This window comes from Bombus vancouverensis, chromosome 13 (genome assembly GCF_051014615.1).
Source record: "Bombus vancouverensis nearcticus chromosome 13, iyBomVanc1_principal, whole genome shotgun sequence".
Classification (NCBI taxonomy): Eukaryota; Metazoa; Arthropoda; class Insecta; order Hymenoptera; family Apidae; genus Bombus; species Bombus vancouverensis.
In genome coordinates, this window is record NC_134923.1 from 11,621,812 (window position 1) to 11,634,169 (window position 12,358).

General features: G+C 42.7%; 1 protein-coding gene across 3 annotated transcripts in view; it reads right to left on the minus strand.

Moving 5' to 3' along the window:
• LOC117159922 (nucleolar protein 4-like) overlaps positions 1-12,119 on the minus strand; it is a 96,358-nt gene extending 84,239 nt beyond the window's left edge. For all 3 annotated transcript variants that reach the window (XM_033340150.2, XM_033340139.2, XM_033340132.2), the window contains exon 1: positions 10,830-12,119. In XM_033340150.2, the coding sequence (XP_033196041.1) occupies positions 10,830-10,874 (45 nt within the window). In that variant the 5' untranslated portion in view covers positions 10,875-12,119. The remainder of the gene's footprint in view (positions 1-10,829) is intronic.
• Between the last annotated feature and the right edge of the window lie 239 nt (positions 12,120-12,358).

A 12,358-nucleotide genomic window follows, 5' to 3' on the forward strand; every position in this document is an offset into this window, starting at 1 on the left:
TTTGTGCCGCGTGCGCCATCGATGGCCCTCCGTGAATACCAAAGGGAAAATTTTTATTGGTCAAAGGAACGCGTTTTCCAATTTATTATTTACGTAAAGTAGGTGCGACGAGGCCGCTTTTTTTTTCTCCACATTTACTAAAATTCAATTTTCCTAGACGACGCGATAAGAATCAAATATTGTTCGCAAATCTTTTCGGCATACTTACACGATACCGTAAAAGTATCCCCATAATATTATTGCGCGGGGTTTATCCTCTTCCCCTTGCTACGCGAGTTAAGCAATCAGTTGAAAGTACCGCTCTACGAAACAAGAAAATATCTTCCCCTTTCTGTTATCAGCGTTTGTCAAACGATTATCTCAAACCCTTGGTCCACGAAATATAAGGAAAGATAGCAAATATGCGAGCGAATATATGTGTATATATTTGGAACGTACCACGCGACATGATGAAACGGGGGCTAGAAAAGAGCGCAGGGGTCGCTCGAAACGGGCCAAGAGAAGGGATGCCTCGGTTCTTCCCGTTTCACCCCTTCGCGCCTGTTCCCTTTCACCGCGTATAGCGAACGAGCACACTGACACACCCTTATTGTCGGTTCCAGGCACCAGCATACCTGATCTTATGGGAAATCCATACTGGCCCTTACCTCGCTGGGAATACGAGGGGTGCGAGACACCCCTCGCTCTCGAACTCTTTCCTTCTCCTCTTTTGCAAGGCTGTCGTGGGACGAACAGCTCCCCGCTAACGCCCCCTTTCGTCGCTGATGAACTCACCCTGCGAAGACTGTCCAATCGGAAAATGCAACGCGTCAAAATATTTTTCGCTTTATTATATTTATTAACCTAGTCGTTCAAATTCGGTGTGAAATTCTGTCGAATTCGAACTTTTTGGAAAGCGAGTGAAAGTTAAAAGAATTAATACGATCGATTGCTCGAACTCGATATATCAGGCTACTCGAAAATTCTCGCAAGGCGGAGAACACCCGTCAACAGTTGCGTGTTAGGCTGGCACGTGTGTAGGTGAGTTAATTGGCTGAACGAATGGGAACGATCGTGTGAATGATAAACTGGAGACTTCGAAGTCGATGGTAGAAGTACCTTCCCCGACTAACTGAAGTGGCGATGTATCAACGGCACGATTAAGGGCGTTATTTCCACAACGAAATATGTTTCACGAAATCGGAATAAAAATGTAGACCACTTCCTAGATGAACTACGTTCGATTTTCCGATAATGGTGCAATTTCATTTCATATAAATATTTATTGAAAAATTTGTTCTTTCGTTTTAAAATAAAACAAGTTGATAATTGAGGTCTTTCTATCCACTGCTTTTCCTTATTTATGCCAGCAACCTTATCGATCTTAATACTAAAATTAAAAACAAAATGCTAAATGTGTGTTTCGATAGAAAGCACGAGAGCTGGGGGCAAAAGGAAAAGAAAGAAGAACAGAAAAAGCGGACATATTGAAAAATAACGTTTTGCTCGCAAATCGATTTTCCGTCATTTACAAGCTCCATTAAGCCCTTGAGATCGTTGTTAAAGAACGAAACCTCTTATGCCAAACCTTCAGCCTTTTGCCGCGACTTTCCACGTTCAGTAATTTAATCCTTTAAAGAGAGAATCGCACGCCTCATTAGCGCCCCAGGATTCTGCACGGGAAGCGTTGCAAAGCAGCCTTTAAGAGTTCTGTCTGCAGGATTTCAAGAATTTATATTGCCAGCGACTGTCTGAGAGAACTGAATTTCGAATACTTCGCCTTCGATGCGCCAGAATAAAACAAGTCAACGATTGTTTTCATACATACACGCACGTGTGTACGTTGATCTTACAAAGACAACGCGAAAGATCAATTTCTTGCGCAACATTATAATATTTAAAGTTGCTAAATAAAGAACGAAACGAACGAATAATTCCTTTCGTAGGTGTCACACCTTGTACGGCGCGTCAACGTTGAGGCGACAAAGCACATTTTGGATTATATTAAACTTTAGATCGTGCCTAATTAAGTAAATTTCGCACTTCGTGTAATCGAGTAAGTTTCACACTCTGTGTTCCATGTAATTAAGTAAATTTTATATTCAAATTAACTTGGCGAACTTTAAACTTACTTAAACATCAATTTTGCACATACATACTTTATGTGTGATCGGGTAAATTTGTTTTGTAAATTTACGCAAATTTCGCGACCATGTAACTAAATTCTGCTACTTACGTTTCCACTAGTACAAAAATAAACCGAATGCGACTAAAAATGCTGCTTTACATTCAATTTTAATAAAACCTCGAGTCGCTTTCTTTCAGGAAGACAACTTCAAGATTATCCTCGAGTGTTTACCTTTCTTTAAAGAGACACTCGTGAAGGCGGCCTTTCAAATATAATTTTACATATACTTTTCCACTCGTCCACCTTTTCTATAAGCTCTACCCCTTTTTAAATACTTCAAGTAATTCTTTATTAACTCTTGGCTCCGAATGGCGTACTCATACGTGTACAAGCCTGTAGAAAATTGCCGTTTGCTGATCAAAAGCGTACGTAGGATCGTGCGCGTGTATCAACCCTTAACCGATATCGCGGCGAATATTCGAAAATATCAAGAAGCCGTCACGTTCACCGCTAACTGCGCTCGACTATTACAAAAAAGGATCGTGCGTTTAGAGAAAGATCGAGAAACGCTGTTGTAAAGAGAATCGGACGCTTATCACGGTAAATCGATAGAATTCCGAGCAACCTTTAACGCCTGCATGCTACATCACCCACGTATAAAAAAATTTAACTCCATATTTTTCACTCTCACATCGCATAGATTATATCACATGGCAGGAACACATCGTCTCCTGTCTCTTTTGTCTTTTTTTAACCAAAGAATAACGACGCAAATAAATAGCATCCATCGTCCAAGTAGGCGAGCAGCAAGGACACAGAGTAAATATTACATCGCGAACAGGCGGCAATAATACGCTAAAAGCGTCCCAGTTACAAACGTTTCTTGCTGTTTCCTTTTAAACGCGTCGTCCATTCCCGGCTAATCCGGCTTAACTCTTGCCACATTACTTGGCCGAAATACAAGGGAAAACGATGATCGTATAATGTATTCGCGACGAATACGTCGGTATCGAATTACGCGTTCATCTTGCGTCCCGTTCCTTCGCGTTTAACTGGCTGATTCACATGGTCGCTGGCTCGGTCATGCGCTAAATATTTTTCAATTCGCATCTCCGTGACAGATACGTCCGTATTATCGTCGACGAACCGCGGACGACGTCGATAAGAAATTTTGATGCGCCACCGCATCGCTGGCAACAACGTCGACGTGTCGGGGAATTCCCGACCGTCGATCAATCGGGAAAATTTAAAAGGAACGCACACCCGCTTGCATCATTTTTTGTGCTTTGCCGTTCTATTCAAAGACAGAGGAGCAACAACTCGAAAGATATTATACCCGCTTCGTTATACGCGAACGTCAACGATATTTCTTTGCGCATTCTTTTACGTAAGAATAACATTTCTGCTATTTTATCTACGTTGAGTGTGATATAATTGCGGGCAATATAGATCCACCAGGTTCAGCCTCGTTTAACATCAGAGGGAATAAATTATTACGTTCCAACGTCCGAAAATATTATTTTCCCCTCCGCGAGCTTTTCGCGAATCCTAGCAACTATGTTTTTAAAAGTAGCGTTACGTTGCAACTGAAATTGCTTTACACGGCTGGCAATGCCAAACGTAGGAAATAGTCGCCGTGCTGCAATCACGCACGAATTTACGCTGGAAATACGCGTGTCTGCAAATACTATTTCGTAATCTCTAGGGTCTAGGAAATCTCTGTTATTCCGTGGACGCTGACGCTGTCTTCCATTCATAACACATAGGCCATTTTACGATTCTAGATATTGCCCGTTCGTAACAACAAATATTAATAAAGGATAATCGCTAATGACGCGTTTCTGTCAGCGCGCGTGATTACTATCGTGTGTCCCCCGGAAATGTTACGCTTTTATGAATATAAATATCGTTAATTTAGATACGCCAGCATCTTTCTAATACGCGCGTACGCACACGTTTGGGCGGCAAACTTTCACAAGCCGTGCGCGCAGCCCATTCGCTTCTATACCTCATCCCTGATAATTTTTCGAAAGCCCGGTTTTTCAGCTGCCTCCTCTGGTTTTTTAAAAATTCCATATCCGTGGATAACGGTCAGACGGGAACATAAAGGGTAATAATTTTTTTAAGTAACACCGAGACCGGTGCGGTTAATACGCGCCGCGAATCTACCATACTAATCCAATTCGTGTTAAATGAAAAACGTGCACGTGCTTCTATATTATTTAAAAGAACAGATGGTGGGATTAACAGTGCGAAATGTTAAAAGGCGCATTATAGCAAATCATGTACGTACGTAACACGGTTGAATTATAACGAATACTTTGACAAATTCTAAATTAAATCATTATCACGCGAATTTCTGTACAGTGTATAAAACAGAGTATTAAGGGGGAGGGGAGGGGGAAGATCCAATTATTCATAAAAATCTATATATTTAAGTATAACGTAGTTATAGTTTCAAGGAAAAACACAATTCTCCGGGTCTTTGACGTCTTTGTTGCATTTTTCATACTATCGGCACGTTCTACGTTATTGTCAATTGCCGCGACGAAGTAGAATAAATTTCAACGCTACGTAGAATAGCATATTTTCGCAGTGAAGTTCGAGCCATACGTCATTTACCTGGGATCATTCGATTTCGCAAAAATCGTTCGATACCGGTGTATTTTGTTAGAGAACAATCGTCTGACGTCAGTGGAAACGGACAACGTGAATCGGACGTAACGAGTTTGCGTCCGGAACGCAAGAAGCGCGATACACGATGAAAAAATGCCGGAAAAGCTGGTATTGTATTATTAAGATCGAAATCGCCTGCAACGAGCCTATCTAATCTAATCTGGTTGTGTAGAAAACGACATCGCTGTTTTTATTATATAAACACATGTAAATGTATAAAATATACAGAAGCTGTTGTTTAAGCTGTTTCTGCAGTTACGTCCAACGATTCGTTTCTTGTGCAACAAATATCTTAATTCTGTTCGAGACGAGCGTGATATCGTTTGCGTACGATCGTGAAATTTCAATAACGATAATTCTTCTAAATCGGCGATGATTCGACAACCGCTGCCGAATTCCATTCAGAAATAACAACCTTCTGCCGAAAGTTCGATCCTTCCAAGCGCGGAATACCGCGAAATGGAAAAAGTCAGAGTTATTCGACGCTACGCGACGAATCGTTGGATGTGGAATCGTGACGATGAAAAATAGCGCGATGCTCCGCGTAGCTTCCTAATTACCTGGTTCTGAGCGCGATCGACGTAGCTGAAAGGGTGGTCGAACGAACGCGGTGGGGTGAGTTGCGTATCCGGCGGGCGCAAGCGTGAAAAACTTTCGAACGTAGCGGGAAGAAAGCTCGGTCGGGTCGTCGTGGAGGCGACAACGAACGAAAGGGAGTCGAGAGGGAAGATTGATTGGCCACAGCGAGTACGCGGCCGAAAGAGAGAAACAAGAGTACACGAGAGTAGGAGAGTAGGAGGAGGTGGAGGAAAGGGGCAGAAAAAGACGGGCGAAGGAAGACGGGTCGAGGGAGAGAGCTGGAAAAATATAACCTGTTGGACCGTGAGGGAGAGAGAGCGAAGAAGCGCAGGCGCGAATAGGACGAGCGATTCAGTGAACGACAGCGAGAAAGAGAAGAAAAGAGAGGCGGCAAAGCGAGACAGCCTCGTTAGTTCAAGAAGAGGGGAACTCGAGGAGCGAGTGCTAGCGGAGGAAAAGAGAAAGAGAAGGAGCGGCTATGCATAGAGGGGAGAGAGAAGGACACAGACGTCCCGAACCTGCCTCAACTCCAACTTGACTTTCGCGGTTCGATTCTGATCGGATCGATCTAACTAGCGCGCCGGCAAGCAAACCGGCCACCGGTATTTACTGTTGCTCTCTTCGTCGTGCGCGCGCTCGCCGCTCTACTCACGCGCCTTCTCCGCCCGTTTATCATGTGTTGCATCGCGTTCGACCGGCGTGAGCCGCGATCGTTCTTCAACCGGGACCATTTGTCCTTCCTTTTGCCATTTTTCTTTTCCTTTTTCTACCCTTCGTCCTGTTCGTTGTTTTGCTTTCGGTCGGAATGGACGCATCGCCGCGATGGACGAGATTGCAAGAATTAGAGAGCCGATAGCGGATTGCTTTGTTCGTAGTTTCCTTGAAAATGAAACTGCACGGTATTGGGAACACGTAACTGTAGCATTTTGTGGGTTGTTCGATCGCATCCCTGTACGTTTGAACGGACAAAGTACGGGATTTTCAAATGGTAAGAGATATTATTGGGAACTTTGCTTTCGTCTGCGAATGGACGTAATTGGAGTATCGCGCGAAGTAAAAAATTCTGTAATTGTTTTTCACTTGGAACGATACATCGTGTTTTCTTTACATCGAAACCGCTATGTCTCCGTGAAGGCGGAAATAGATTTACCAAACTTTTTACAACTGTAGATATATCCTGTTTGTAAGTTTCTACAGAAGCTGCAAGAGATACGTGTAGCGGCGAGTTACGTGTTCGGTGAAATAAAAGTTCTAGACATTTTACGTTTTTAATTCGAGGATACAAAACTCATAGAATTTTATCAAAAAAAAAAGTTTATAAAAACAAGTATGTAACAGATCTGTCGAACAAAGTTTTTAAACGTTAACCATCGCGCTTAAACCACGCACTTAACACCACGTTAAAAGCGCTTAAATTTAATTAAATATTAAAAATATCAAATCTATCATATACGATCTCTTTGTTAAAAAATACCTAAGAATGCAGTGAATACCAGCCAATATCGTATAAAATTTGTATTTCGAACGTGAAGCAGATAATCTCGACGCTTCACACACCGACTGTTCATAATTGATCGACCAGCCAATAGCTGGAATTTATTTTTTCTCCAATTTCTGAATACCGAATGCACCGTTTTATCAAAATAAATCATAAAACAGTTTCAAAGTTGCTTCACTTGTGTAAATAAAATAAATTACTCGATTCTTAAGAATACAAATAACTCGTTTATTCTGTATTTCATCCACGATAAAACACGAATAAAGTTAGGATAATTATTCCGGTAATTTTACTTTCGAACGAAACGCACTTCCCATCCAGACGTTTTCGATAAATCGCACTCTGAAATTCAACTAAATACGAAGTGCGTCGGACCTCTCTATAATCTCTTATCCGTGTTAAAAAGAACGTAAAAATAGACCCGGGCACCGAATAAACCAGCGACGCTGTTAATTCTAATTGTAACGCAAAACCAAAACATTTGTTCCGATTGACAAACGCTGGTGTTCGATTTTGTTCTGAATTATCCAGTAAAATTTCCTGACTGGCGAATTGTTGGAAATTCAGCGTTTCAACGTGGACAAAAGGGCACTGCAGCCGCGCGAAAGATTCAAAGGCAAAACGAGTACATTTTTCGAATCGATCATTGTTACACCGTTGCGTAGGCTAACAGGATGGTATATGGTTTTTGGAGCTAAATACGGTCGGCATAGCCAGGATTAATTTATGCAACCGGACGATCGATCGGCTAATGGAGTTCACAGGGTTGAATATATCCACAGGCCTGGCTCGCGATCGTTTTCCACGAATTTTATTTCATTCACGGTTGAACAGTACGGATAAAAGGAACTGACTCTTTCGAATCGATAATTTTGAAAATGTTCGAAGTATCATCCCTTAATCGTGAAAGAAATGGATCTTGAATAAACGCAATTATGGCTCCGCGTATTATGGAAATGATTAATACAAAATTTACAAAGTGCTTTAAAGAGATAAACGATCGAGCAGGGACTAAAGGTGAAAGAAACGAAATATAGAGCAATCTTTAGCCCAGCGAAAGAATCACGTTTTGAAAAAGAAATTCGTGGTAGCGAAATGATCGATGGAACAAAGAACTGCAGTCGAGGGTGAGAATAGATTGCAGACTGTAAAATAGCAAAAGCAAGAAAGTATCGGAAAAAACATTTTTCGCCCTAGAACAATATTTTTTTGAGGGGTTCGATATTTTCTCGTTTCTTTCGTTTCTCCCAAAACATTCCCCTGAACCCCATCGCCGCAACATATGCAATTAATCGCGGATTTTAACGATGTTTCGGTCACCCTATCTGCACGCCACCCTCAAAATTACATTTCCGCGTCAATTACCCCGGGCACGAATAATTAGAATAGATATCCAGGGAACGAATCGAAAATATGCAAATATAATAATAAAATAACGCTCGGTTACGATCGACACCCCTTTAACGCCTCCGTAACTTAAAACACCTCAAATATTAATGAAATTACAGGAAATATGAATGGTAATGAGTTCGAAGTACAAACAATGAATTAAAACTGAATTCGATTCGTTTCGTGACTACGTTACGTTTCCTTTTATAGATAACGAGACCGTTTGACAACATTTCTGGATGAATAACAAGAACGGAATATATACTTAACATCTTAGAATCGTTACCTCTTAATTGGATCAAGAATATAAAGAGGAAGATATTATTCGCAAATAACTGAATCATTAAAGGCTCCTAGTTTCTTAACACGTTTGTGTGCTAATAAACGAATACATTGTTCAAAATATTCTCGAGTTCTATTTTCTCGATTTTCTGTACATGATACGTATATGCTATAAAATAACCAACAAGATCCTATCGTTTTGAAGCAACACAAATTATAATGTTCGCCGTAGAGAACGCGTGAGAAATACTACAAACCGTCTTATTTAGAAGAAAATGTACATGCGTATGCCTGTCCTACTATGTTATTGCGTTAAATGTATTATAATAAAGATATTACTTCCCAAGGGGTTAAGTTCCATTTTCTAAATTCATTAAGTAGGAAATTACCGTGTATTTATTTAAATTATTCTACATCAAGGAAGAAGCTAAAAATGATCGCTTACAAGGAATAAAACGACGTAGCGTATATTAAAATTTAAATAACGCGCGAGTGAAGGAAACGGAGTAGGTACATAATTCCACGTCGCGTCGATGCGCCTAGTCACGGAGATTCTTGAATCGAGCACGTGCTTCACCGAGCTCCCTAGAAACGCGATCCACGGATTATCTTTCGTGCAAGATACACAGGTCTAATCTAACCAAGGAGAAGAAAAAGCTCGGCGATAAGTCCGATCCGACAAGTTCGTCATTGAGTATCGTTTATTTCTGCGATTTGCGTGTCGTCGAGTGAACATCCGGGAATTCTGCGATGTTTTCCCAATCTACGAATTATCGAAGTACCGCGACAACAAAATCTAATTTTAACGTATTCGTTTTATAAGAAAATGGCGTACTCTCCGAACATTAAAGTGCTAAAGTAAAAGAAGACGATCGTTAAAAATGTACAACGACTATTGGAAAGTGCGAAGAATTGTTAGTAAAATATTTCACGCTGTATTAAAAGTTGTCAAAGCTCTCCTGCGTAGTTGTTCATTGTATCGCTGTACAGCTGTACGAGTTAAACTTGGTTATACCAAGTGAAATGTAAAATGCAATCAGAGTACAAATGGTTAATTACACAAAGTTATTTAAATTGCGTTAATTTATTACTCGATTCATGCGAAATTATTAATAATATGTACATTTAAGTTATAACGAATAGGAGCTTTTATGCGACTCCAAAATTTGATTCCACCTTTTCTAAAGGAAATAAAATAAAACAACGACAATTTATTCACACGAGATTCGTGAATTTTCATATTTTATTAGACATATTAATAGATTATTCGGAAAAAGATTAATGTCTTCGAACAGTTCGTATAAATTATTTCTAATCTTTTCCCGATGATATAAGAATGAAAAAACGGCACGGGAGCGTCGTCTAATCATGCGCTATTCTCGATAAAAAGTTTCGATGTATTCGCACTTTTCTCTTTACGATACTAGCCGTAACCTTATTTCAATATGAATGAAAAAGAACAAACGAAAACACGTACATAGTATCCATTACAATATGCAACGAGATTAAAAATGAAATTCAGGTTGCCACTAAATTCCAGGTCGATACAAAAGTACCAATGTACATCGAAAAAAACAGGAAAATGTTGAAGCCGGTACTCGTACGCGTCCGCGTACGGGTTCCAGTAGTTCGAAAAACAAAAATTGGGAATAACGACGCAAGCAACGGTTAATGAGTCAATACGCGTTAAGTGTTAGCCTCGCAACTTTTCCGCGCTTGCGTCCCCTCCGACGAAATTCGTGTAACTCTTTCAATTAAAACTTTCGCGCGCGGTACATCTTCCCCCCCCCCTTACCCTCTCATCCGCCCACTCTCGCACCGACTGCCTCGTTCGCAACTCCAAAAAACATGGAGGGAAAAAATTAGACTGCAACGGAATAATGAGTTGCACGAGGAAGGAACGCAACCTGGCGGCAGAAAACTCCAATTTTCCGAACACCCAGTACCGTCAGATGCCCCCCCCATCCCTCCCCCCGCCACCTTCCCATCCTTGCTCCGCTTACGCGACAAACATCCCCTCCGTTCATACTCTTTACGACTTTACGATATTATCGTATCGCGATTCAACAACGACAAACGTCGTGTTCGCGCAACACAGTTACACACGACGACACGGTACGTACGACTCGTAGCAAAGAAAATGACAACCTTGAACCTCGAGCTGTTATAGCCCATGAGTTAAACTTTGACTCGAACGAGTTTTTACTAGATCGACGCATCGACGACTCGCTTTACGGAGTCCTGTCGCGAAAAAAGTCCGATCACGTGGCGATACGGTGGCAATCTCGATCGACTCACCTTGTGATGCTGCATGATGGCAGTGGCCTTTCGCTTGGCGGACATATTCAATTCCAGCGCGCGTGTCTTTCTTCTTCCTCGTGGAGCGACAACCGTATCTCTGTCTCTTTCTTGCCGCGTCGCTATTCCTCGAGTGCTCTTTGTCTCGCTCGTGCTATCGGCTTTACCCTCACTGACAAACTGCGCTCCAAACAACCAAAGCACGGACGATCTCGCGATACAAAAGATCGGCCGATGTTCTTTATTTATCGTACTTCCTTTGCTCGATCTTCCGACCTGTCCTTGTACTTGATTCAATCACGAAACAATAACACGAATCGTATACACGTACGTATAGATAGGTGGTATTGAAAAAAGGAGTAAAGACGAGATGTTTCGTGTATGTCACGGTGGCACGTATCGCTTCAACTTTCTCAGAGTTCTTAGTTTAGTTCTGTCTCTGTCCAACACCCGTACTCTGTCACCTTCTAGTTAGACACGTACATAGAACGCGCGCTGTCCTTCTCCCGCGCTCGGTCCGCGAACTTTAAGCTGGCGCACAACACCACGCAGCAGCGACGCCGCGAACCGCCGCGATAAAATTCCCGCGGTTACCGCAGGTGTTGACGTTGACGGGCGCGAGCAAAAAAAGGGCTGTGTACCCGCGCGAAAACTGTTCCCTCGTCCACAGACGATCTAACGTTTCGCTCACGTACGCGATACTCCACGGACGAGCTGCCTCTATAAAGTCCATTGAGCCGATGCAACACTGCCAGAATCGCGATCAGCTGGTCGATGGAAATGTTCGCGCATCACGCAGACACTGACACGCACAGACGTAGTATCTGGCTACGCCGCGTAAACGTTCCAAGAGAGATCGTCTTTGGTGAGTGAGCACGGTAATCAGTAGCTTGCAGTCTCGAGAAACGTTACACACTGACGAACAGAATGCCCGCGAACTACAAGGACATACAGGCCTCGCACACAAAGGTAAATAAGAAGGAAAATGTGGCGCTCCTTGTTGCACGAGGGACGCTCGTATTCCTCGTGTACGCGTCGCGTGGTCGCGCACGCCGCGGGTTTTTTGACTGTCGAATATCGGCCGGGCACCGTGGCGCACAACGATCTACGGCCGTCTCTTGCTGGTAAAATCGTCGATTCCACTGGACTCGACCGACGTCTGTCTGTTACACGCGAAGAGGGAACGCGAGTTGCGTGAAAACAAACGCGTTCTTCCCCGTTGCTAGTGCCAGTGCTAAGAGAGCGCCACGCTCCTGAACGAAATCATAGAACGTCCTCACATCACGAGCGCTCACGGCAAACTGGCGACTGGCGACGCGGCGGCGACCCCCTCTCTTCGTCTACCTCACCCTTTCCACTACTCTCCTCACCGCCTCCGCGCCGCTCCCCTGTTCCTCTCGACTCCCCCACGTCTCCTCACCCCAACCACGCCAACCTCACTCCACGTTTCACCCATAACCCACTCTCTCTTCCCTTCTCTTTCTCCTTCGCGCGCCGGTACTCTCTCTCCCTTTCTCGCTCTCTGTCAC